Raw genomic sequence first — 26,737 nt, 5'->3', positions numbered from 1 at the left:
GGCTCTGTGACTGTATCGCACATTCATAAAACAGAACGGAACTCATTTCGATGTAGGATTAAAAAAGTCCCTGTACACCATTCACTTGTTTGTTTATTCTCCGGCTTGATTATTAAATGCAAATCACAAAATCATTATGGAAATCAAAAAATCACCATGTTGAAATCAGCTTGCTGCATGTGTGGGCTGTACATCTTATACCACAAATATCTGTCAGTTTTGCTTCGTGCTTTCTCATAGTTTCGGGAGCATTTTCTGGACCGCAACAGCGGAGTTAGATCACCAAAAAGCAGAAGAAATCGCCTCGCTGTGGCTTGGCTAATCTTTCATTTGTTCTGCTACCCATTTTGCTTATCGTGCCGTTCTTGTCCCTGTGCTGTTTATAGCATGTGATTGATGTACTTGGCTCTGCAGAGGTGCCCCTGCTGCTTGAGAGGGAAAAAAGTCACGGAAATGTGTTTTATAAGATTAACAAATCATTATAATATTATTATCATTATATCCTTAAAATACTCCCCAAAAGGCAGAGTGGTAGAGCCGTATTGTCCGGGCCTCCGTTACTAATTGCAGGACTTGGACATGGGTTGAAGCGCAGACCAATCGATAGAAAGCAGCACCCTGTTATTTCCACTGAGAAGTATTTTCATTACGACCAGGTTTTTCTGTAGATTGACGCTGTTCTCTGCTTGGATTTATTGTATAGGTCCACTTCATATCTGAATTGATTTGAGCTCACTGGTGCAGAGACAGGGTCCCAGGGCAGAGCTGGGGTGCCGCATAGGGGTTGTGGAGATGGGTTGGTGGGTGATACAGGTCTGGTGGAGCAGGGGAAGCCCCGCCCACTTCAGGAAGCAGCGTCAGGTGGGCGTGGCAGTAATCCAGGAAGGACTGCTCGTACCTGTACATCTGCTGGCTCATCTGCACACAGAGAGAAGATCAGAAAAAATACAGTAAGTTTTCAATGTTATGAACTAAAACTGACAACGCAGTGCTTCCCATAGAGTTAATATTAAGTTTTTATGAAACATTTTTGGTGACATTTTATAATAACTACAGCTTTATTAGCCTGAATAAAGACTTAATTCATAATAAACAAATAATTTATTAAGGATCTGGCTTAATAACTACGTAATTAAGGGGTTAGGACATTAATTAAGTAGTTACTAAGGCTAATTAAGGTGCAGTTATTATAAAATGGTACCTTTTTGTTTTTTGGTTGCAAATATACATAAAATATATTACAAAAAAGCATTCAAATCCAGTTGGAAAAATATATTCATAAAATTGCAAGCTTTTCTGTAAGGTCATACTAACAAAACTGAGGTTCAACCCTATAATAACACATTAATTATTTGTCTCTACTTGTTAGACTTCTGAGAGGTATTAGTGGATGGCAACAACACATCTCAGATAATGTGTGACAAGACAAACAGAATGTGTGAAAACCTGTTAATTTATAGTGCTTTTGCAGCTAATTATGATAATACATGACATTGTTTTTTTGAGTCTTTTGAGAATGAGGACTTTGGCTCACGCAGTCACAGTGCAGCTTTGACAAATAAAAAAATGCACACTTTACAGTTTTTAGTAAGTTGCTCTTGCCTGTTGTCTCATCCCAACTTTTTCAAATTCAAAATGTTGCTTTCATTCAAATTAGCCTATTTTAGATGATATGGGCAACAACTCAATTTCTACATTTTTAACACTTTACTCTTTTATATTTACATTTTGCAGTGTTCCTATTCTGTCAAGATTTGACTTTACACTGAAAGTATTTGGTCTTGATTTGCCTCATGCAGTCACGGTGCAGCCTCGTCATTAGTGCGAGCCCCGAGAACCTTGAATCTCAAACCCATTTGGAGCACCAGTGATTTATATTATGCGAGATGAAAGCCCAGAGCCAGTGTGCGCACATATTTTGGGTCCTCTCTTAAATGAAGTCAGGACTGCATTTAGAGGAGAGTGCTTATTACATTACAAGCACTTTGCTGATTCAAAGACCTCTCTTAATTTGGTGCGCCGGTGCGCTCTGAATCATGTCAATTAACTGTTATAAAGCGCCATCATTCGCTCTGCTTGGCTGATTAATATCATTAGTTTTGCTAGGCATGTTTATAATGCTAACGCTTAAGATCAACATTGCTTTAGAAAATACTAAAGCCAGTGCCAATATTCAAGAAATAAAAGCTAAACGGCAAGCAGCATAGAGCAGAAATATTCCAAAGGGCGGTCCAGAGGTCAGTCTGGGTACAAGATTTACTATTTCATTTGGTCTATAGTTTGGATCTGTTTATTGTTAGTCTTACAACATTTGAAAAAATCTTCATAAGTTAAAGCTACCATCCATTCTACGAGAAAATGGGATATGTGAAACCTGTTCTATCTGGCCTGCACTCTGGTCTTCTATCAGGTCAACACAATAGTAACAAAGATAGCATCAAGTGGATAAGTGTGAGAAAAAAACAAGGCCACTCTGATTACAGATGGTAGCTTTAAGTAATAATGGCATTTTTATATTGGGCATGGAGAACAAATGATGCATGACTGAAAAAGTAATAGAGAAGGCTGTATCATAATTACATTGCTCGTCTAAAATCAATGTAGTCAGAATTTATGAATGAAATATGACTAAATAAGATTAAAACAATCAATAGGTCATTCATCCTCTGCTTATTTGTGTAGGGCTGTGGATGGCGTCTTTCCACTAGACAAGACAGGCGTTCAACCAATCACATTTACTCACTTAATGTTGAAAATTCCTGAAACACTACTAAACATAAATATGTTTGGCTGATAAAAACAAGTTCAAGGATCTAGAGAAATAATTAAATCATAAATACACTTCCTTGCAGATGATATTAATATTTATATATATGCAAAAAAGTATTTAGTCAGCTACCAATTGTGCAAGTTCTCCCACTTAAAAAGATGAGAGAGGCCTGTAAGTTTCATCATAGGTACACTTCAACTTTGAGAGACAGAATGGGGGAAAGCATCCAGGAAATCACATTGTAGGATTTTTAATGAATTAATTGGTAAATTCCTCAGTAAAATAAGTATTTTTATCATATATTTTATCACCTACAAACAAGCAAGATTTCTGAGTCCCACAGACCTGTAACTTCTTTAAAAGGCTCCTCTGTCCTCCACTCGTTACCTGTATTAATGGCACTTGTTTGAATTCATTATCTGTATAAAAGACACCTGTCCACAATCTCAAACAGTCAGACTCCAAACTCCACTATGGCCAAGACCAAAGACCTGTCAAAGGACACCAGAAACAAAATTGCAGACCTGCACCAGATTAGAAGGACTGAATCTGCAATAGGTAAGCGGCTTGGTGTGAAGAAATCAACTGTGGGAGCAATTATTAGAAAATGGAATACATACAAGAACATTGATAATCTCTCTCAATCTGGGGCGCCACGCAAGATCTCACTCTGTGGGGTCAAAACGATCACAAGAACCACACGGGAGGACCTAGTGAATGACCTGCAGAGAGCTGGGACCAAAGTAACAAAGGCTACCATTAGTAACACACTACGCTGCCAGGGAGTCAAATCCTGCAGTGCCAGACGTGTCCCCCTGTTTAAGCCAGTACATGTCCAGGCCTGTCTGAAGTTTGCTAGAGAGTATCTGGATGATCCAGAAGAGGATTGGGAGAATGTCATATGGTCAGATGAACCCAAAATCGAACTTTTTGGTAAAAACTCAACTTGTTGTGTTTGGAGAAGAAAGACTGCTTAGTTGCATCCAAAGAACATCATATCTACTGTGAAGCATGGAGGTGGAAACATCATGCTTTAGGGCTGTTTTTCTGCAAAGGGACCAGGACGACTGATCTGTGTAAAGAAAAGAATGAATGGGGCTATGTATTGTGAGATTTTGAGTGAAAACCTCCTTCCATCAACAAGGGAATTGAAGATGAAATGTGGCTGGGTCTTTCAGCATGACAATGATCCCAAAGGCAATGAAGGAGTGGCTTCGTAAGAAGCATTTCAAGGTCCTGGAGTGGCCTAGCCAGTCTCCAGATTTCAACCCCACAGAAAATCTTTAGAGGGAGCTGAAAGTCCATGTTGCCCAGCGACAGCCCCCAAACATCACTGCTCTAGAGGAAATCTGGCAAGGCAAGGCAAGGCAAGTTTATTTGTATAGCACAATTCGTACACAAGGTAATTCAAAGTGCTTTACAGAATAAGAAAAACATTAAAATCACACAAATCAAAACATAAATAATCACCCAATCTGCAACTCTCTCACCCACTCGTTTGCACCCTTTAAAAACTCTCTCTCGCACTCTTTAAACACTGTCTTGCTCAGTTTTAGAACTTTCCCATTACTTTACAAAAAAACTTTGCAGGAGGAATGGGTCAAACTATCAGCAACAGTATGTGAAAACTTTGTGGAGACTTACAGAAAATGTTTGACCTCTGTCATTGCCAACAAAGGGTATATAACAAAGTACTGAGATTATTTTCCACCATAATTTGCAAATAAATTATTAAAAAAATCAGATAATATGATTTTTCTGGATTTGTTTTTTCCCATTTTGTCTCTCATAGTTGAAGTGTACCCATGATGAAAATTACAGGCCTCTCTCATCTTTTTAAGTGAAAGAACTTGCACAATAGGTGGCTGACTAAATACTTTTTTGCCCCACTGTATCTCTCTCTCTCTCTCTCTCTCTCTCTCTACCAACATATATATGGATATAGAAAACACTATAAGATAATATGTTGTATTTGGTGAAATTGTTCCATTTTGTATACTATACTTAATTTTTATGGGAGCATAAAAGTATAGTATATAAAATGGAACAATTACACCAAATACAACGTATTATCTTATAGTATTTTCTATATCCATAACATACATTTCCAACTTTTTAAGCTAAATCCGACAAATGATCAGAATATGTTGTTTGAATCTCATTTTATAAGCTTTCACTCTATGTATTGTTAAATATGTTGTTTTATATTCTACGATTACATCAGAAGTGGATTTACACCAAGCGGATTTGGCACAGACCACCACTGTGATAGGATTTCCCTTTTCTATTTGCTTAAGTCCACTGTTCCTGACCTTCATATCGAGATATCTGGACTTAAAAAAAGAAAAAAACTCTCAAAAGGTTATATTGTTCTTTGTGGAGATGATGCCTTTTTAAAGAGGGAAGATTAGTTGAAAACACTCTATTGTCCAATTCAACAGCTGAACTTTGCACACCACTTCACCACGGCCTGATCAAATATTCATGAACAACAATGCTGTGAATGCAAAATGGGCTAAACGTGCATGGCTGGACCAGGCCTGGGATACTCTGTCTGCTTGGAAATTACTGTCAAAGGAATCGCCTTTTACTATGGACTACATTCACCCAATTGCCCCAACAGAAAGAGTAAATACAGTTGGTAGAGTGATTGAACCAAAATGGCCTCTCACAGTGAAAACAGGAGGATGTTTATCTGAGAACCATCACCTTTTGTTTCTTTGTTTTCTTTTCAATGTCCATTTTTTATGAAAAGAGTAAACTTGAACTATAAACTTATCAATAAGCAATTTTAAAATATTTAAAGGTGTAGAAAAATCACAAATCGCTAAAAAAAAATCTGTTTAATGTCAGTTAATTTTCTGATGTCCCGCTTTCATATTTTTGCATTTCAATTATTGTGAGTGTTACAGTTATTCATGATTAGGGACATTCCTCTAGTATAAGCTTTCTGAACAATGAAGTCAAGTTACTGTAACATAAAAAACATAAGATTTACTTTTTCAGAGTATTACATTGAATAATTTTTTTTTTTTTGCTTCTGAAATGTTCACGCTTATATTTTTTATTTAGTTCTTCTGATTATATTGTGGCTGATCAATTGACAATAATCTTGACATCCCTAATAAAATGCATAAATTGGAGCAAAATCAACATTATTTATTGATCTACATGGTTAAATAACGGTTACAGGAAAAAAAAAAAAAAAAAGTATTTGTTATCAGATGTGAAAGGAATAAACAGTTTGAACCAATGACCCCTGTTATCCTCTCCCATTGTGTAAACAGAAGTGCATTTACTGATGCAATAATAACCATCATAGCTTCATTCTCCTCTGTTAAATGTCCACAATTTATCTGCACCTGAATCTGAGGCCCTCTTCAAACAAGCCGAGGACTCTTTTAGCCAATCAAATGTGTCCTGCCAAGCTCAAGGGACCCCCACAGATGTGAAAATAGGATATAGGTCCTTTGAAATTCCCCCACTGCTCCACTATATAAAAAGGCAGATATAAACAATGTATGGCCTCTTTGACACTGATAAAAGATCTTTGTTGATTGAAACTGGCAGTTTGAACATTCTTGCGTCATATGATACTGAAACGAATAGTAAGAGCTGAACTGCCACATAACAACAGTAAATCATTACATTGGTAACTGTTTAAATTGCACTTATTAAAATCAAAGTGGCTGCTAATATGCATGCATGTAAGTGATTCATGTGAGGTTAATTAATATTTATTTGGCTCATGTTTATGTTTTATTCTGCTGCTAATTAGACATTTACTGACAATTTTCTATTAATCGATTGCCTGATCTAGAATAGACACTTCTTCAATACTTTATGAAGAATACTTTATGTGTGTCTGGTCACTCCCCAGTTTTGGCCGTGACTGACAGGTGGATTAGCCAGTTGGGAACACACATGGTCCACTGTATCGGAAAAAAAAATTAATAAAAGGAAAAAAATATCACAGGGGGTTGAAAAACATAATGGATTTTTGCTGAATTCATGAATAAAGCACTAAACTCTGTTAATCTGAGGTGAGATAAATTTTATTTTATTTGTAAATCATATGTGACCACTGAGCTCTTCCAATTCACATGTCACTGAAAAAAATGGATCTGATTGCAGAATCATGTTTGACTGGGTTTGAGATGCAATGGAGGATGTGGGGACCAGACTGATACCAAAATGTATAGAAATACAGACAGATATAATTTTGGATTTGACAGGCAAATTAATCAACTTCTTATTATGGCTTTGTTAGTATGATGTTAGGACATATCACTCCATGAATTATAATAGGCTTTGAGTAGTTGGTGTAGTGCTAGTACTACAAGAAATGCAGTTTGAACTTATTTAATGGTTATTCATACACAAAATAAGTATTGGAATAGAGAGTTGATTAGTACTATTCTTTTGTGGTTCTCCTGTAGTTATAAATTGGGCCTAATGTCCTGCTTGCCTGTAAAGCTTCTCTATGCAAACCTGGGACTGGAGAACTATGATGAATGAATAATAATAAATTAAATGTATCTAAAATGTACTTATATCATAATAATAAGAAAAACAACAAAACTAGTGACTCATGACCTTCCGCAGCAACTATAGCCAACTTCCTACCATAAACACAGTGACCAGAGCAATGCTGTTCTACCATTGCTGTGACATTTATGAAGGATCTTATTGATTCAAAATCGTTTTGATTGGACAATTATGAAAGGTTTTTTGCCCAGAATAAAATGTATGGCCATATGCATTTCTCATTCCTGCTCCAGTCTCGCCCTACTTACAGTCACGGTACATTGATTCAAACCTTTACACAAGAGCCTGACACCAGCCCATTTATTATCATTATGTTCAAGGAAAATGCCTGGCTGCTTCTGCCTGAATTCACCATCTATTTTTCCAAACGTGAAAGTCGCGGCCCCCTCACACACGTTTAAAAACACTTTAGCCTATCATTTAGCAATGACACAGCAGAAGGCCCAAATCGCTTCAATGTCAAATTCATTTTTCTGCTGAGCTATGACAAGCCGTGTGATGCAACATGGGGTGTGCTTTGGCTGCAGGTAACTACAATGTAAAATTGACACATTAAAACAGGCTGTCATCCAGGTCTTAAGAATGAGCTAAGGCAGTGGGCTCCAGCAATCTGACCAGAACAGAAGAAGTGGCTTGGATGAGCAACAAAACAACTTTTTGTCCAGTTGACAGATTTTACTTTTGGCTTTTACTATGGATCAGACCTGGACGACTGAGGGATTACACAGACACTACTTAAAGATGCTCTCCACTCTCCTGGAGGTTTGCCACATGCTTGTTTTCATAGAGATTATTGCTTTGTCTGGAATTTTACACAATATTGTATTAATCTTATCTATCCTTCTTAAGCCAAACAAATGGCACCAAAAAGTGACAATTTAAAGGGCCCGTATTACTTCACAATAGAATCATTTGGACACTTTCAGACCTGGAATTATCAATCTCTATTAAACAAAAGGTAAAAGGACCTGTTAACTTCAAAACTAAATGACATCACAAGGTGGAACAGAGAATTTTGAGCTTTGGAGATGTAGACGGACTAATAATAAATGGTTACTCAAACATGTGTGAACAAAACACAACTCCAGGCATGTTTTTGAGGAGATAACAACATTATAACATGACTTAAAGCTCACAAGAGTCAATGTTGTGTAATAGGAGCTTTAAGTTATGCTTTTTGAATTCATTTTGAGCAATAAAAACAGCTGTAATTGAATACAAATTGTGGAGCACTCTAGGCAATCAATATTATCTCAAAGGAGACAAGCAGGTGAAAAGTTGCATAGTGCATCTTTAAAAGCACTTTTTTTTCTGCTATGACATATCACATGGAAAAGATGAGTAAATTAAGTGACAAAATACTTTCCTTCGTGCTATGAGTAGTTTGTAGAACAGCTGCTGTATTCAGAACAAAAATAATGAGACACATTGATTTAATCCTTTAAATAAATAACTCATAACTGCTTTTTATTTCTTGTTGAATTGTATAATTTAAGTAAGCTTGTGGTTGGACTGAGTTTTGAATGCCATCGATAGAGAAGTTCAAATACTCACATCTCTCCTATAGAACTCTGTATGTACCTTGTTTCCTCGCCTCCTCAAACACTTTGGTGGGTGCAGCCTGTTGAAGCACTTTGTCTGAACCAGCACCTCTGCAGCTTACAGAAAGTGTGCTACCAGCCCACAGTTCACTACACAGTCGCACTTCATTTTACAACAAATAAACTTCAACATGTGCTCTCTACAAGGTCAATCACTTAGCATGCCTCTACAGTACTTTGGTGCAAACATAAAAGATACAAGTTAAAAGTGAAGCTAACGTGAAGTTATAATTCAGAAATACTGTAGGGTGGCATGTCAGCAAATATTTTTCCTGATCAAATCTTGCTCCCGTTGTTCTTTGGTGAGAATCTCTATACCCTCCACAACCCCACTGCTGTATATGAAATCGGATTTGGTGTTTATCTGTTGACGGAGAGGCTCTCCCTTTCTGCCCATAATTTCAAATTTAATTTCAAAGTACTAAGGTAAATATGTCTTATTTGTAAAATGTGCAATCTCCAGTCATATTTATAGAACTTGGAGATAAACATTTGGAAAACCAATTCAAACAAAGAATACATTAGGACAGCTGGCGACCCTGCAAAATTGAACTATATAAACCTGCTTAAAGCTATACTGTAAACTTTGATCTAACATTTTTTTTTATAGAAATATTTAAAAGTTCTTAGTTCTGTAGGACATGACACCTTTTAAAAAGTTAAAAATCTTTCTCCAGAGTATCCTCTCATGTCACAAAGTTAATTGGTGTCTTCTGTTTCAGAACTCGGGTGCTCCATCAGTTTATGGGTATGATAAGATTTCGACAGCACATTGGTAGTGCAGGTCAACAAACGACTCTATTCAATCTCAAATATACTTCACTGACAGTAAATGGACACGTGAAGCCAGTACATCATTGCTAATGGCACTGAGTGGAGGAATCTGCAGATCGGAGCCACTTGAACTGGCCCAGCATCAGGATGAATGAATGTGAAATGAAACGCTGGGAAGAATAAAAGGCTTTTTGGCCATAGAAGCAGTGCCAGCGTTCACGTTTAATCAAGGAAATAGGGGAAATGTTGGCTGTTATGATTGGAGCTTTAATGGAGGTGAGTCACTGGCTCTGAGCTGGACCGGGGCCAGGAGAAGGGCTCCAGGCAAGGAGCTGGACAGGCAATAGCGCTGTGGGCGTGATCACCATCTACACTGTCCGAGAAAGTCCCATACCTCCACAGAAATAAGAAATGGAATTCAAATCTCCTGGTACAAAAGCTATCTAAGAATAGGCTGTAAGTCATTATTCAGGACTGGAGATGGGCCAAGGTAATGAAGGGGGCATCTGGAACAAGCCTGACTTATCTTTCCTCTGTGATCTAAAACTGCACAAGAAATGCCCCAAATCTCATTTTGGACTGTGAATCATGTCTGTTTGTGCTGCGTGGACATGACAAACAAGGCCAAACAAATAGCATTACAGTTTATATTTGTTCAACTTCACTATATCTAATGCAGAGATAGCTGCAATAACAGGCTTGAAGTGGTCAACAACTACTTTTCAAAACAGAAGTTGCCCTGGGGCAGCCTGACAAAAACATGGTTGCTTTGTACTGACCACTGAGAAATCATCCAGATTGGCGAAGTGTCTTGCCCAATAACACAACACTATGCAATGCGGGCTCATGGGTTATAGTGTAAACAACTCTACCAACTGAGCTACTGTGTAAAAACTAAAATACTAGCTATAAATATCTGTTCCCCAAAATGTGTATAGCACTACAGCTGAGGCTGGATGATAAGGAGATATAGACTGAATGCATTTTAATCTCATTCCTCTGACAATTTGTTGTTTTGGTGATATTGTCAAGTCTTGATTTACTATTTCTCTTTTTAAAACAGCCCTATGCACCAACACAGATACTTCTCGACACACTTTTCCAATTGGCCAATCTTTGTAAGGCACTTAATGAGTGACAGCTGGATTCAACCAATTACAGTGTATCAGTGTACATCTTCTTAAAGTGTAAACTTTAAGAAGATGATTTTATTTAGCCTATGTATTTAAGGCAATAGAAAAATACATTAAGTGTGGATGATTCATGATCAAACCAAAATCATGATAGTCATGATTTCTTGCCATATCGCCCAATCCATATTTACTGCTGCACGTTCACAATTTACTTGAAGAAAAGGTACTGTATTACATGCTGACTAGTAACTAATCTACTTATACTTGAGTAAAGTGTGTAGTTACTTTCCACTGTTGTGATTACTGAAAACATTATTGGCTGTTTCTATGCAACACCATGTTCTGTTATGGCTCTTGTATTTAAAATTTCTTGTGATTCTACCTAATGAAGCCCCCTGCTGGAGTCTGACATTTGTGTCCGTTTTGTGCCTGAGTTAATCTCGTCATTAAACAGAGCTACGGCAGACAGTTTGGATGTGCACAGCTGCTGCACAAAGAGCCAGAATGACATACTTCATTCTGCCTGTACCACAAACAATCTGCTCCCTCTTTTTACATGATGCACTCAAACATAAGCCTTAATACAAAGTCAATGGGCCTTATTCTTACAAACTAATTTGCACTTAAGGCCTTCTTATGATCATTTTTGGTATTCACAAATCTTTTTCTTAACTTTTTCTTTCTTCTTCTTTCAAACAGTCATGAGCACTCTTAAGCACAAAAATTGCACTGTACCCCCGCACCCCTGTGACCACAGCACGCTTGATCCGCCTCCACCGCCATACATGGGGCATATTGGCCATATATATGGAAGTTTAGAGGCTGTTTATGACTAAATACATATACATTTGTATATAACTGAAATGTAAATGAGCATTGTAGTGTTTGTATTTGGATGTTAGTGAATTTGTCGCAGGTCTCATTTAAGAAGACATTTGGCTGCTTTACAACGCGGCAAAAATCTGGCACAAGGTTCTCTCAGCATCTTAAAGTGCAAGTTACAAACATTTTTTAAGAAAACAACTTTTTTTTTGTTTTGAAATACAATACAGTGCAATACACACTACTGTTTTATGCGTCAGATATATATAAGACCAGAGGAATAATGGATACTGTTGCTGTGGCAGTTGTGACAACCATCTTGTGACTGTAGAAAGAACAAAATTCAAGCAGAAAATAATGTAAAGACAGTGCTAGAAATGCAACTGATCAACGCCATAAATTGACATATAAAGGTAGTTTTAAAGTCCCAGTAATGCACTGAATACATAGTAGGGAACATCCATTAATAATTATTCTACATACCTAATAACAAGGCAAAATTTGAAAATATTTCTTTCAAGTTATGTTCACATTAGTACTGTTAAACATGGACAGTCTGAACATGGCAGGAACTGGACGTCTATTAAGTTAGGAAAGCAATGATTCCTTTATTTTTTCCCTTTAATTATGTTTACTTTGTCACATTATTACTAAAACATAATTCAAATGTCCAGTGTGTAAATGAATTTATCCAGTCTATTAGTCTACAGCTCCTTTGGGCATTATTGTTCACTTTCATCAGTCACACAGAACAGAAAAATACACATTTACATTTATAGATTTATAATGTTGATTTTATTCATCACAAATATTTCCTGAGAGCTAAATACTCAGTCATTCCCTCAAATAAATCGAAGGCCTCAAGTAGCTAAACTTTTTTTCGTAAACAAACAAAAAAGGCAACCATTTATTATATCTACGATGTTTGAGCAGGGTATGAAAAATTAATAAGTGTTTAAGAATGCTACAAGCAATGCAATGCAAGTGATGATAAATATTTATGCCAAATGATAGAGGGAGACAACACGCTAACTGCCAAAATGACAAGAGCAATTATATGGACCTGACACAGAGCCGGAGAACAATGTGAGACGAGTAGAGTGGGTTTACACTGTGTTCTGCCCTCAGCTAAATATAAGCACCAAAATCCTCACCACAAGCATAAGGACTAAGTCAACATGTCCCCACAACCAAACCAAAACAACACGGTACGGGGACAATTTATGCACCGGAATGGAAAACACCGGCAGACAACTGTTTACTGCCACGTTAATTAAAAGGTACATGATGGTCGTGCGTCTGCCACCGTCTCATCTCAAGGGACATGTAATTGCTTTGCACGGAATGTTCCACAGTGTAACATTAAACATGCATTGCCACATTTAAAAAAAACACCTCAGATTGAAGCAAGATAAATACGTTTAATACAATTCCAGGAAAAGCTAAACATCTCCTTAGATACAAGAAGGTGGCAAACACTTCTCTAGAAAAGTACCATAGTGCACCTTTAAGTAGCAAATTATATTCAGAAAGTAACATTTGCATATCCTTGGACAGTGGGAGATCAGAATCATAAAAAAAAAAATAAAAAATCAAAGTTTCCTGTTTATCAGTAAATGTGGCTTGAGACAAATGGACAACTGAAAGCCAGGAATGCTATAATTTTTCTTGTAATGTTCAGAAAAAGTCTCACATTTTTGGCAGCAACTTTTACTACTGTATAATTAGGTATCCATCACAGCTCTGACAAGTCAAGCGTGAAGTCAAATCCTTGTATTTTTGTCAATCACCCATTTTTATTAAGAGCAAAAATTATAGGGAGATTTTGTTCACTTTGAGTAATTCTACACAATAAACGATTCTCAACCATCAAAGAAAACGGTGAGGTCTGATTTAAAATAGGTGTTAAATGTTCAGAGTGCAAATGTCCCTCTTTTAGCAGTGACCCCGGCTCATTGGCCTTACGCCATCATGCCTTCACAAAGAATGGAAAAGTACTGTAAAAATCCTATAATTCAAAAATCTTACTATAATTGTCATCTTCACAAAGGGCACCCAATTATAGACTTTAACCATGAAACACACAAAGAGCTTAATCACATGTATGAAAAAGCACAAACCCACACCGTTAACAATAAATCAGTGGTGGAAAATTCACTTTATTCCGCCATTGTCATTGGGATTGTATTATTTTGCATGGGGCTGCCGATCTTGACGGCAAATAAGTTCTATAGGGACTACAGAGCCTTTTTAAAGCCTCCCAGAGAATCAGAGCAGTGTTGACTTGTTGGTCACATGAAAATTCAACACTTCACACAATCAACCTACTTTATATCAGATTTAGCTGCAACACTTTACTCAAATTCTCCATTGAAAGCACTAACGCAAAAAAGTACAGTTTAGTAGCGTTTAAAGGCAAGAGTGGGCGGAGAAGAGAGAAGGTTAATAAAGTTGTGCATTTAATCAGATTCTAATCTAATCTGCTGTTTCAAATACTCGATGATCAGCTGAGACTTTTTTATTGAGAGGTGAACAGCCATCTTCTGTCAGTAAAGACGTGATTTGGAGCAGAGTTGTTAGGAAAACACTGAGTTCAATGCATAAAGATTATACATCATTTTTATGTGTTCGGAAAATCGGAAATAGTGATCCATCATTGCAATGGAAATAGTGATTTATTTTTGCCCAGCCCTAGAGGGAAGCCTTCAGCAGCTAGTTTTTTCAGCCATGGCTAGCAAAACAGAGTACGACAGCCTTTACTTGGTTTTTACTGCAAAACTTTGGATGCATCACTACTTTGAATTTATCCAAGCCAGTGTTAGTGACCAGGGGGAGACATGCGCCTGCCTGCTCTGCTCATTGGCATATTAACAGCACCGTGGTCCGAGCCCGAGGAGGTCTGCTGCTCCCTGTCAGCTGGATAATTCACTCAGCGGTCACCACAGACAGCCCTCTCTTATCATCGCTGTCACCCATGGGCGCTGCGTGGCATGCTAATCACAGAGAAACGCTCTCCCTGATTGGTGCTTGGCCTGAACAAATGAGACAGACGTGGGAGTGTTAACAGGTGGTCAGTAATGTTAATTAAATAAAGCGTATATCTGCAGGGAAAGCCAATCAGCATATTGTTGTACTATATGTTCATTCAAATCAGTGCAATGTAAGCAACATAAGCCATGAATGTAAACAGGAATTCAATTGACTTTCACTAATTATTGCTATGGATTTAGTCTGGAGTACATTCCTGGGTTGAGTTTATGGTGAATAAAAATGCATATCTCCAGTTTTTCAATGATATACGTGTTTTGGCTATCCATCAGAAATTTTAAAACATGCCTATAAATGTTAAGAATGAGAAAAAAATAATGCTCAAACTAACCACAGAAATATTACTTTGACATTACACTGCAAGTCTGTTATAGCCTTATTTGTAATCAGGTCTTTCTTTCTTTTTCATTTGTCAGGGACCAAACAAATTCATTCATCTTACAAAAAAAGATGCTTTGTACCAGATTTAGCTGCTGCTACTTTCCATCTGCAGTCCCTGGGCAGGTGAACACACATTAAAAGTACATATTTCATTACAATTACATTAAGACTGTAGTTCATCATTAACATTAGCAGTAAAATTCAATAAAATGTCACCACTTCCAAAACAGTATGTTTCCAACAGCTCATACACATATTAAAAATCATTATGTGCATGTTTTTTATAGTGAATACTGAACAGTACAAATTAGATCTACAGACAAATAATTATATTTAGCAAATTTCCAAAACAGCTATTGCAAAATAAATGTATTTGTTAATTTAATACTTCTTCTTTTGACAGTACGACATTTTTTAGGACTCATCAAAACAAATCCTGTGCAAATCCTTTTAGGCCTGACCTCATTCATTTGAATTCAATGTATGATCAACAAATCTCAGCAGCATTGTGTTAATATTGTCATTATTGTGTCCAAAACAACTGACATCTCTCCTCTTCTGGTCTTATTCTTTTACAAGATAACAGAAAAAAGCTCACCTGAAGAATAAAAACAAACACATTAGAAATATTGGATATATTGAGAAATGCCACATCCAGATGCCCATTACTGTCTCCCCGACACAATCGTGACAGTCATCTTAAAGTTTCAGCACACCTGCTTCTGTTGCACAAAGCCTATTGTCGGCAGCTCACTTCACTCCTCAGTGTAATTACGCTTCCATTCGATAAGCATTTCACATTTGTCAAAATAGCCATAATCCTTCAGATGCAGGATTTATCTCCTCCTAATGCCGCTCATCCCATTTTCAGCCCATCAGTGTTGGCACGGCCTCCTCAGATTTACTGTTATTTACTGGGCGGACAATTTATGAGTCACCACACAGGCCTTTGTGATATATGAAGATATAAGTAACCTGGATATCTATGCCAGCATCGACCCAAGCATGGATTTATCTGGATGTGGACCTCAGGCATGTACAGCTGTGACCAGCAGGACGGCTAAAGGACATCAGACCTGCAGCATTGTTAGTCATTGACTACGTTTGCAGCTAAAGTAATTGGTTTTGGAAAATAACTAACATATAATGATTTAAATGCCTTGAATGGATTTTTCTGCGTTAATCAATTACAGTTCTAAGATATTAATCAATTAATCACTATCTAAGATTTACATTTTTAATGTTTTTAATGTTTTCTTTTCACAGATGGATAAATGAATGGCCTTGGCACACAGAGCACAATATTGTTGATATTGTTGTGGATAACCATTAGCTCAAGGCCAATCAAACAAGAGCATGAAAAACACATTTGATAAAACACAACTGTTAGTAATGACCTTCACTTATAATGATGCTGCATATTTATTTTGGCAAATAGTTTATTTGTGGGTTTTGAATACATTTTCGAGCCAAAAGTGAAATGATGTCTGATCTTTTCTTATTTACAGTATGGCTAATCACTGTCATTTAACCCTTGAAGTGTAATTAGGGAAACATTACAGAATAATTACAGTATTGATTTGAGGTCGTGTCCCGAGGTCCTCATTAGTGTCCTTGTTTTTTCTTTGTTAGATGGATGTGAGCTGCACTGCTGTCTCTTCTCTGCCTGTTTTCCTCTGTCTTTACACTCCCACACACACACTAACATGTGTTTGTGCTGCTTGTCAAAACAACCATTAAATGCCTCAGTTCTCAGAAAAATGAATTATACAGTTACTGAGATTTATTTTGCTAACTTAAATCCTTTACTTTGAGAGGACTATGAATTTGAATTGTTTTAGTGATTAGTGCATTTTCTACCTGTAACCAACAGAAATCATGTTTGTATAACTAGACACCACAGTGCTTTGAAGAATTACACACAGTGATTGCAATGTGAGTAGTTCAACTGACAATCCTGTTCTTGCACATCCAATCACAGTCCACGCAGCAACATAAGGGATTTTAAGCAACATACCAGCATATTATTGGACCAAATCTGATTTGCAGGGCTAAAAGTCTTTTGAACAGATGTATGGTACAAATGAAATATGTTTTTTTGTCTTGTGATAGCGGAAAAAAGTGAGAAACAAATACACCACTATTTTAAACTCAAAGTCCATTTTGTCAGCTTTTCTTTTTAACTGTAAACACACAAATGTCTGTATTATCAAAAAGCAAAAAGTGTACACTTTGATAATTTTATGAGCAACAGTGTCCCAGAGGTTAAAGCACTCCTCAACCAACACAAAGATCAGAAGATCTTTCTGGCATACTGCCATTGTGTTCTTAGGCAAGACACCTTGCCTAGTATCTCTATGGTCTGTGCATGAGTGTTGGTGGTGGTCAGAGGGGCCATTGTCACAGACTGGCACTTCCATCAGTCTACCCCACCCTCCACTACCTCCACCAGGAGTGAAGTGAATGAATAATTCAATGTAGAATAATACATCTTTGACTGTAAAAAGAAAAACCTGTATAATAATAATAATAATAATAATAACAACAATAATAATAATAATACACGTCAAAATGTTAAGTTAATAAGTTTTATACAACTGAGGGCCTAAAGTTTGCGTGACACACCAACATTCTAACATAGAGCATTGAAGGATATCAAGCTACATACTAATAATCTGACTGTTACTGATTTGAATGTATTGGAAATTAGTTAGGACAGTTAGTCTTGTTTCATCAGATGCTGTTGCAGTGATTTAAACCAGTGTTCATGATTGTGGGCCTAAGCAGCTTACCTGTCAGGAGAAGGCAAAACTAAGAGTGCTCGGAGCACCAAGGGCAAACTATTTCAATGTCTAATGGAGTCCATTTTATCTGTGTGCCTCGTCCAGATGCAATGCTAGAGTAATGTTTCCAATCACAAATCATTCGTTGGGCTGAGAAACATTTAAAAGGCTCGGATAGCTAATGGTTATGTAAATAGTGTGGCTGTCTTTCTTTGAAAAGATATGGTTTTGATAAGGTTAAATTCCAGGCATTAAAGCAGTCAAAAAGGTTATAGTAATTAAGTGCTTGAGTGCCCAGAAAGGCGCCCTATAAATAAAATGTATTATTATTATTATTATTATTATTATTATTATTATTATTATTATTATTATTATTATTATTATTATTATTATTATTATTATTATTAACAACAATATATTGTGGTTATCAGAAATTCAATGTCTTTTCTGCTTTTTAAGGCCTAAAGGTGCACAGTGTACATCTTCTGGTGGGATGAGCCGCTACCTGCTTGTCTCCATGAAAATGTCATTGCTTTGTTTGCAACAGTAGAGTATGACAATAAACGTAACTTTTTTCACTATGAAAAACATGTATTCTACTGTGAGGGGGTCGCCTCTCGACAGATCCGACCAATAACTTAGCCTGGTGGTGTCACCTGCTTGTGTCCATGGAGATAAGTGTAATGCCATACTGTCAAACATTCTTATCAAAGCAACAACATCTACATGAACAAAATCAGGTGGACTCCACCTGAAAAGTTATACAGCGAGGGTCTCCAACCTGCACCTCGGGAGCTACCAGTCGCTCTCTACCTCCTCCTGCTGGTCGCCGAGGGTTTTCTGAATTATATGTATTGTGCTGAATAACTAAAATAGCTCTCTCGTATTTTCCAAAGGAAAAAGGTTGAAGACCTCCTGTTATAGAGCATCTTTAAATTTTATCCAACCACAGTCATTTTCAAGCATTCAGTAACAAAAATGACCAAAAAGTTTGAACTGTAATAACATTAGTGAAGTTTTCTGGGTTAATCTAAGGACAGGATTTACCTTATAAATCTAAACCTAGAATTTTGGGATTAAAATGGCAAACGGATAAGCACAGCTTTAGAGTCCGCACATCAAGAGAGAGGCTTCTGTAATCCACTTCAGTGCTCATCTACTTTGTTTTGTATTGTATTTTTCCTGCTTCTGTTACCATGAGAATCTAGTGTGCTATGTGCTAATTAAGGGCATTTCCTGACATCTGTCTGAGTAGTGCACGATAATTAGCTAAGGTATAGCTATTTCGTGGAAGTATTGCGAGTAAATATTACTTAGTCAAATCACCATGTAGTAAATATGTATGCCGGTCATGCAGTTATTAATTAGGGCTTCTCTCTTGTATGAGTGTCATCCTACTAGTTGGTTTCCTGGAGCATACAGTCATTTAGCTAATACCTTTAATCCTTGCACCTGAGAGCTCTCACTGGAAATAATACGGCCATGTTTGTTAATGATGTGGAACTAAATACATCTCAAGTCACACTCAGCCCTCTGTATTCTCACAATTTGATTACTTTTTGGGTGTAAGATATATACATGCATGGTCAGAATAATATTATCTAGTTCATGTTTTCATCAAAAAACATTTTCAAACAGCAACATTTTCCATGTGGCAAATACGGACAGGCACCAAAGTAACTCAGTTGGATCAGTATTAGTTTATATGAATTACTATAGTTATATTACAATCATGTATTACAATTGTAACAGTTGAGATATTTCACTATAGTCAACAGAGCTAAGATTAGCTGAGTTGAAGCCTGGTTGTTGAAGCCAAAATTTCAAAAAATTATGTATTTTTATGCATAGAGGTGGCAAAATAGATATAAAAAGGGACCAATCCTGAATAGTCTTGATCTTTACTAAGATCACATGGAAATATAAAAAAAAAACTACCAATAAAATTTGATTCTATCTTTTTTCCCTGTTTTTGTAAAACAGAATTTGAAATGTAATATTGTGACAATACTATGTCTGACTGTTTTAGCAGGTTTCTTTGTATTACTTTCTCTCGGAATGTGTTATAATTCCAATGTGTGTGTAGCCTGTAACATACTTGTACAACTGATTCTACATCCAAGTTAAATAACACCATGAAATAAATTAATAATAATTACAATATGTCAATTTATTAATTTATTTATTTGGATGAAGAAACTGGCAGTGGTATGCACATGTTTTGGATCTCAATGGAGGTGGTGAAGTAAACCTATTGTATAAATGTCACAGCGCGGGAGCAGGATGTTGAGGTTTGATGCTCAGAGCTTCTCATCCCTGTCCAGTTTCCATGGTGATAACTCTAAAGAAAAAAGGCTGTACATTGAACTGTCAAAGACAGGAGCCGTGCATTTGTCTGCCACCTCCACCTGTTGTTCTGTCACCACAAAATCCTCCATGTAACTGGGATAAGAAAAGTAAATACCTGAATTACATTATACATCCATCCCATCCATCCATCTTCTTCCACTTGTAGCATTTGATGTACCATGTTCAAATCCAACTGGTTTGAAACACCTGTCAACTGTAAATCCTTGTAGCTTTCCTAGATCCAATATCCACACCTGAGACTTCCAAGTGAGTTCTGCAGGTATGTCCTTGTTCCAAAATAATTTCTTTCCACACAGTTCTTGTAAGATCATTAGGCGTCATTCATGAAACGTTTTTTTTTTTTGGACAAATTTGCTCTTAAGGCTTTCTTATGAACATTTTTGGCATTCACAACATTTTTTCTTAATGAAAATGTTCTCCTGGAAGAACAAATCCTCAGAAGCACTTGTAAAAATTCAGTTATTTTAAAATATTATTACTCAAATAACACAACACAAAATTCTAATTCCTCTATAATTGTAAGTTATATATTTTCTTATATTATTATTTTTTAAATATGAATACGTGATCCAATAATATGAGGCTGTTTGTTCTAACAGCAGTGACAGCCTTACTCTGTCCCAGCCCCAGTGCTCTTCATACGGGCCACTATTACCACACTACACCTGGTCACCTCTCTGAACTCCCATGGCCCCACATGAACCCCATGACCAGAGCACACTCATATGTGTCCCCACCCGCCTCACTCGGGATTTATCACGGATCCTCTACTCAACAAATACAATGAAAGTGCTTGCTAATTTCAATAAGATGGTGACTTAAATATATCCTCACTGATTGTGTTGATGTGTTTGGACATTTTAAATCACAGTTGAAGCACAGAGGTAGTCTGGAGATGTGCTCCACCTGACTTCCTCGTTCACTCTCTCCCTCGCATTTTCACGTGTCACAATGCCAAACCTGTACTGGCCATAAATGGAAGTTTAGGGGATGTTTCTTACTAAATACATATATTTGTTTACGTAAATGAAATGTAAATGAGTGTTGTGGTGTTTGCAGCTGGGTGTTGGTGAATTAGACACAACTCTCATTTAAGAAGACATTTGGCTACTTGAGAAGAATCTGGGGCAGATTTCCCTCAGAATCATCATGAAGTGGAAGTTACAAGCAGTTTTAAGAAAACATTTATGGATGAGGCCCATTTTTGCTCGGAGAATAACTTGGGAGTTTTTTAATTTACAAAAGACAGAATGCCACACCTAGTTTGTGCTTTTGGCTTTGCATTGATTTTGATTTTGAATGTGTTTAAATGCAGTTTGTAGATTGTCATGACAGAGATCTGCCTTGAGATCTGATGCTCTTTCTGTTTCAGGCATGGAGGCCAAAACAACTCTGCTCTTACTTTTCCACTTTGTAAGGCAAAATCCTCCATTTGGACACGGGTCTGTTAGTTCTTTTACCATGGTGTAGGCCTTGCCTGGTGAAGATGTTACACCAAACAAATGCACAGTTGTTCTGAACTCCTATAAGGGTTCATCCACGTTTCCTTCAAACCACCAGAAAAAGCATAGCATGACGGTGTCCTCTGGTGGTGCCTTCACCTGATGATACACAGCCTCAATGTCCGACATGCGTCTCACATTTTCTCCATGGGCGAACAGTGGAAAAAACAGTTTCTCAGTATACATAACTGCCTTGACATCACACACTTGACATCACACACTGACGGAAGGTTGTTTATAGACTAAAAAGCAGGGACCCGAAGATTCAGCCCTGTGACACCCCCGTTGTGCACCTTTGGAGAGAGGATAAGGTGTTGTTTGTTCCCTCTTGGGTACAAGGCAAATCAGTCTATTGCAGGTTGTGATAATCCAAAATGTCCGAACTATTCTATTGAGAAGAACACTGCGGCTTACAGTGTGAAATGTTCTGCACAAGTCAAGAAAGACAGCTTTAACTACACCACCCTGGTCTACACTTAATTTGATTTCTTGAATGAAGTAGCAGCATGCCGTTTCAGTGGAATAATTCCTAATGAAATCAAATTACAGAGGAGTTGATAAATTATTTGCATCAAGTTGTTAAGTGGCGGCTACAACTTCCTCATAGACAGATGGCAGGGAGTATATTTGCAGGAAGGTAGTTACTGACCTCTTACTTATCTCCTGACTTGTGTGAAGTGTGACAATGGCACTTTTCAATATTGTTGGAAAAATGCCTTCATTGATAGACTGATTCATGATTTTAATGAGAACTGGAGTTAAAGCAGTTTTATGTTGTTTTAGAAAAATACTGTTGAGCTCATAGATATCTTCAGCTTTGCTATTATTCAGTTTTGTGATGATTGCTTCCACTTTTGCATTATAAACTGGTGCCAGTCTGAAAGTAGGTGCATTATATGGAGGAGACTCAGAAAAAGAACAAGATATAGGACAGAATTGCTCCAGTTTGCAAACAGTAAATAATACTGCAACGATATTCTGAATGACACAATCCACTTTGAGCTAAAGATCATTGTAGTTACTTTTTTCTTTCCTGAGGAGTTTGTCCACAGAGGCACATAATAATTTACTATTTCCTTTTGCCTCTTTTATTAAGTTAAGAAAAAAACTGTCTCTTGATTTCCTAAGTTGAGAGGTGACTTTACTGCTCAAGTTTTTGTATATCTGATTATCTCTTGTCAGTTTAGATTTAACAGATTTTTTCTGTGCACTCGTTTCTTCAATAAATCCCACAATTCATTGTTAAACCTTGGCAAAGATCACCTTTTTGTTTGCTTCTTCTTTTTTGTATTTATATATTTTAATAAAACAGTTTTTAGAGTAGAAAACCACATTTGTTCACATGAGTTGAGCTCTAAAATGTCCTTCCATGTTATTTGCTTTACATTATTTCCCAAAAGAGATAAATTTGACTTTGGAATGAAAGATAAATGATTATTTTTTGTTGATTAATGTTTATCTCTAAAACGTCATTTACTAAGCATTCTTGAAACTAAAGTAAATTTGTGATTGATAATCGTGTTAGTAATTCCACAATTTAGGTTATGCTTTTTAAACCAAAAATATAAATCAATTATCAATTATGTAAGTAAATGTGTAAACCTTATGAAATGGCACTTACAGAACGAATTGAGGAAGAATCATCAGAGGAACCATCTGCGCCAGGAGCTGAGAGCCGCCCGCAGTCACCAGGACACAGGGCCCAGGGGAGAGATATGGTCAAAACACCAAAACTCTACCAGGAGCCCACGGGACAGGCCCCAGCAGCTGCAGCCATCCACCGCTCCCGGCGCAGAGGGGCTCCTACAGAGTAAACACTGGAGATCCTAAAAATGATGAAACAATATGAGTTAAAAGTTAAGAACTAGAATATAAAATAGTATCAAGAACATTATATAAAAATAAATGAATATATCAAATACATATACAATAAACAAATAAAACAATAAATATTAAGCAAATCTAAGCTAAAAAGGTGGGTCTTGAGCCTGCTCTTAAAAACAAAATGTTCTCTGTGGCCCTGAAGTCCTCTGGCAGGCTGTTTCATCGACAAGGGCCATAGTACTGTAAAGATGCCTTGCCAAGACTGTGTCCTGACTTTGGGAATGACTAGGATCCTGCTGTCGGAGGAGAGCAGTGTCTGCGAGGGTTCATAGTGTAAAAGCAGTTCTGAAAGATAAAAAGGCCCAAGACCAATAAAACATTTAGAAAACCAGTAAAAGAACTTTCAAAATGAACCTGAAATACATGGGGAGCCAATGCAGTGATTTAAAGCACAGCACAAGTGAGTGATAAATTCTGCAATAATTGTAAACCTGAAATATTCTTTTGGGAAAAACAATGAGCAGGGCATTACAGTAGTATATTCAACATCAGTGTCTTCGTGTAGGCCCAAGAGAGAATCAGGCGGACTCTGGCTGTGATTTTAGGTGATAAAAAATATCTTTGTGATGTTCTTAATGTGTAAAATAGAAGTCAGCTCAGGGTCAAAAATTACACCTGAGTTTTTCACTTGTGGAGATGTGTTAAAAGACTATCCTTGGAGTTTGGATAAAAGTTTCTCTCTCTGGGCCTCAGGACTGACTAAAACCTCACTTTTGTTCTACTTTAGCTGGAGCTTTCTGCCATAGAGGATTTGATATCTAAAATGCAGTTAAAAAGAGAGGCTGAGGTGATTCAGATGAATTAAAATAATAGTGTGGTCTACTCTGTCAAAAGCAGCACAAAAGCAGCACTTAGATCCAGTAGACCTTTTGTGAATCACCATTTATTCTAAAATCATTTAAAATCTTTGCCAAGGCAGTCTCAGAGCGATTTTTATTGTTTTTCTAAAATGTTGAGATCATCTAAAATTCATTAAGTTGGATAAAAGCTAGTTTTTCAAAAATGTTGCTAAAAAATGCTAAGTTAGACACTGGTCTGTACACCTTAAAATCATTAAAATCTTGCGGTACTTCAGCATGGGCCTCACCATTGCCGCTTTAAAGGCAGCGGGGCAGACCCCAGTCTGAAGAGAGCTATTCATCACGTTTAAAAGCTTGTCTCTAAAAGATCCATAAAATTACTTACCCCATAAAATGAGGTTTGATTTGGATCTAAAAGACATGTGGAGAAAACTTTATCAAGAGTCTCAGCATTAACCAGGACAATACTGCCCAGTGTTTCCTCCAGTATGGACGAACACTCAGATGTGTTAAAAAAGTAGTTTGACAAGATCAAGTATCACATCTGCTCATGTTCCATGAAGTTGTCTGGAAACTGCTCGCAAAGAGAGTCAGTGGGGGTTAATTCTTTTTTTTTTTTTAAATCAGAAAATCAGGGTTGGAAAGATTGTCAATTGTAGGAAAAAATAACTTCAGGATTATTTTTGTCTTCTGTGATTACTTTAGCGATGTATGAATTTCTTCTATTTCTCACTGTTTTGTTACAAACATTTTGTTGTTCTAGGTACATTTCCTTATTAATTGTAATTTTTTGTTTTTGGAGTTTCTCTTCAGTTGTTTTAGTTCTGCATTTCTTCAGGTAAGTATGGGTTTGGTATAAGTCTTTTTTCATTTCAGTGGCACAACCTGGTCAAGGGCAGACTCAAGCAAAACATTAAAATGGTCAACAATCAAATCACAGGGGGCAGGTAAAACAAGTGGATGATGGTTTCGTAAAACTTCAATAAAAATGTCTAGGCACTTTAGGGGTCAGATGATGCTTTCTTACAATTCTCCCACTGTATAAAACCAGTGATATTAAAAAACACAGAGTAGTGGTCAGACACAGCCAAGTCAACAACAAAGGACACACTAGAGGACAGCCCATATCCAGAGTGCGCCCCCTGTTGTTTGTTGACTGTATGACATGTTTGGTAAAATCCATATAATTAAGAACATTTGTGATAGGGTCTAAAAAGTTACCTATGTGCAAGTGTATCCAAAACCTAAGTGTGAAGTGACTTGACTAAGGACACAATAAAGCTGTGGATTAGAAGACAAACACTCTCCCAACTGAGCTACTGCCACCAGATGCAAGCCGTTATTGATTTTAGCCAGATTTGAACTGAAAACGACTACAAAGTTTAAATATCTGTTATTGTATCTTTTTAATCAATGTCTGTAATTTCAAATGCTTTGTTTAGCAGCAATCAAGTCACTTTTTGATTATGATTTTAACATCTTCAAGGACATATTCTGAACGACAACACATCTTTTTCACTTCTCACTTCATTGTTGACAGATGAACAGTCAAATCTATGTGGAAACTATGGCTGCCACAATATTTCAACACCAAACATTGCTAAAATATATTGGAAAAAAATGTTTAGTGTCTGTTTCTTGAGGAGGGCCATCTGGTTGAGAGCGATGGATCTTAAACGTGCTTGAACTTGAGCATTCCTGTGTGATTCTTGATGTGGGGTAAAATGTGAGGGGACACAGAGGAGTGCTGCACCAGCTGTCAGGCCTCGTGAGACCACTCGACACAGAGCCAATAGCAGAACAGGAGAGGTGGAGGATAGCAAGGGTCCAGGAGGAAAAGCACTGAGGAAGGACATATGGCAATATATATGTCTACTCCATGCTACTTATTCATTTAGGCTTGATCCAGCAAACTAAGCCATTGTCTGGTGCTGCTTTTACACACAGACTGGGACTGAAGTAGGCAGTGTGGTAAAAGATCTCACCAAGGTACAAAACTACTACTATACTACCACCAATACTAACTGCCATCATGTATCACCAAGAGCCAAGCCTTAAATACATTTGTTTTCAATGACCTTTCACAAGGACACTTTGGGTGGGGGTAAACTAAATCTAAAACAGCATGGCCATCGATTGATTATTTCTCTGATAAGGCATAATATTTCAATAGGATTTATGAGTTTTATCTTTAAACATTTAAATATGCCACAAAAGAAAAGTTAAATGTGTGGGTTGTTTGAAGTAAATTCCTTATCTTGCCTCAAAGAAACAAAAATAAAATCCTTAAGCAGTTACTCAGAAATACTTCTGAGATGGGT

General features: G+C 37.0%; 1 protein-coding gene across 1 annotated transcript in view; it reads right to left on the bottom strand.

The window, feature by feature from the left end:
• Positions 1-509: 509 nt before the first annotated feature.
• The window catches only part of LOC117376824 (leucine-rich repeat transmembrane neuronal protein 4), a 63,318-nt gene continuing 37,090 nt past the window's right edge, over positions 510-26,737 (bottom strand). The window contains exon 3 of the mRNA XM_055224126.1: positions 510-918. Within this exon, the coding sequence (XP_055080101.1) occupies positions 733-918 (186 nt within the window). The 3' untranslated portion in view covers positions 510-732. The remainder of the gene's footprint in view (positions 919-26,737) is intronic.

This window comes from Periophthalmus magnuspinnatus, chromosome 9 (genome assembly GCF_009829125.3).
Source record: "Periophthalmus magnuspinnatus isolate fPerMag1 chromosome 9, fPerMag1.2.pri, whole genome shotgun sequence".
In the NCBI taxonomy this organism is placed as follows: domain Eukaryota; kingdom Metazoa; phylum Chordata; class Actinopteri; order Gobiiformes; family Gobiidae; genus Periophthalmus; species Periophthalmus magnuspinnatus.
This window is presented reverse-complemented; position numbering and strand designations above follow the sequence as displayed.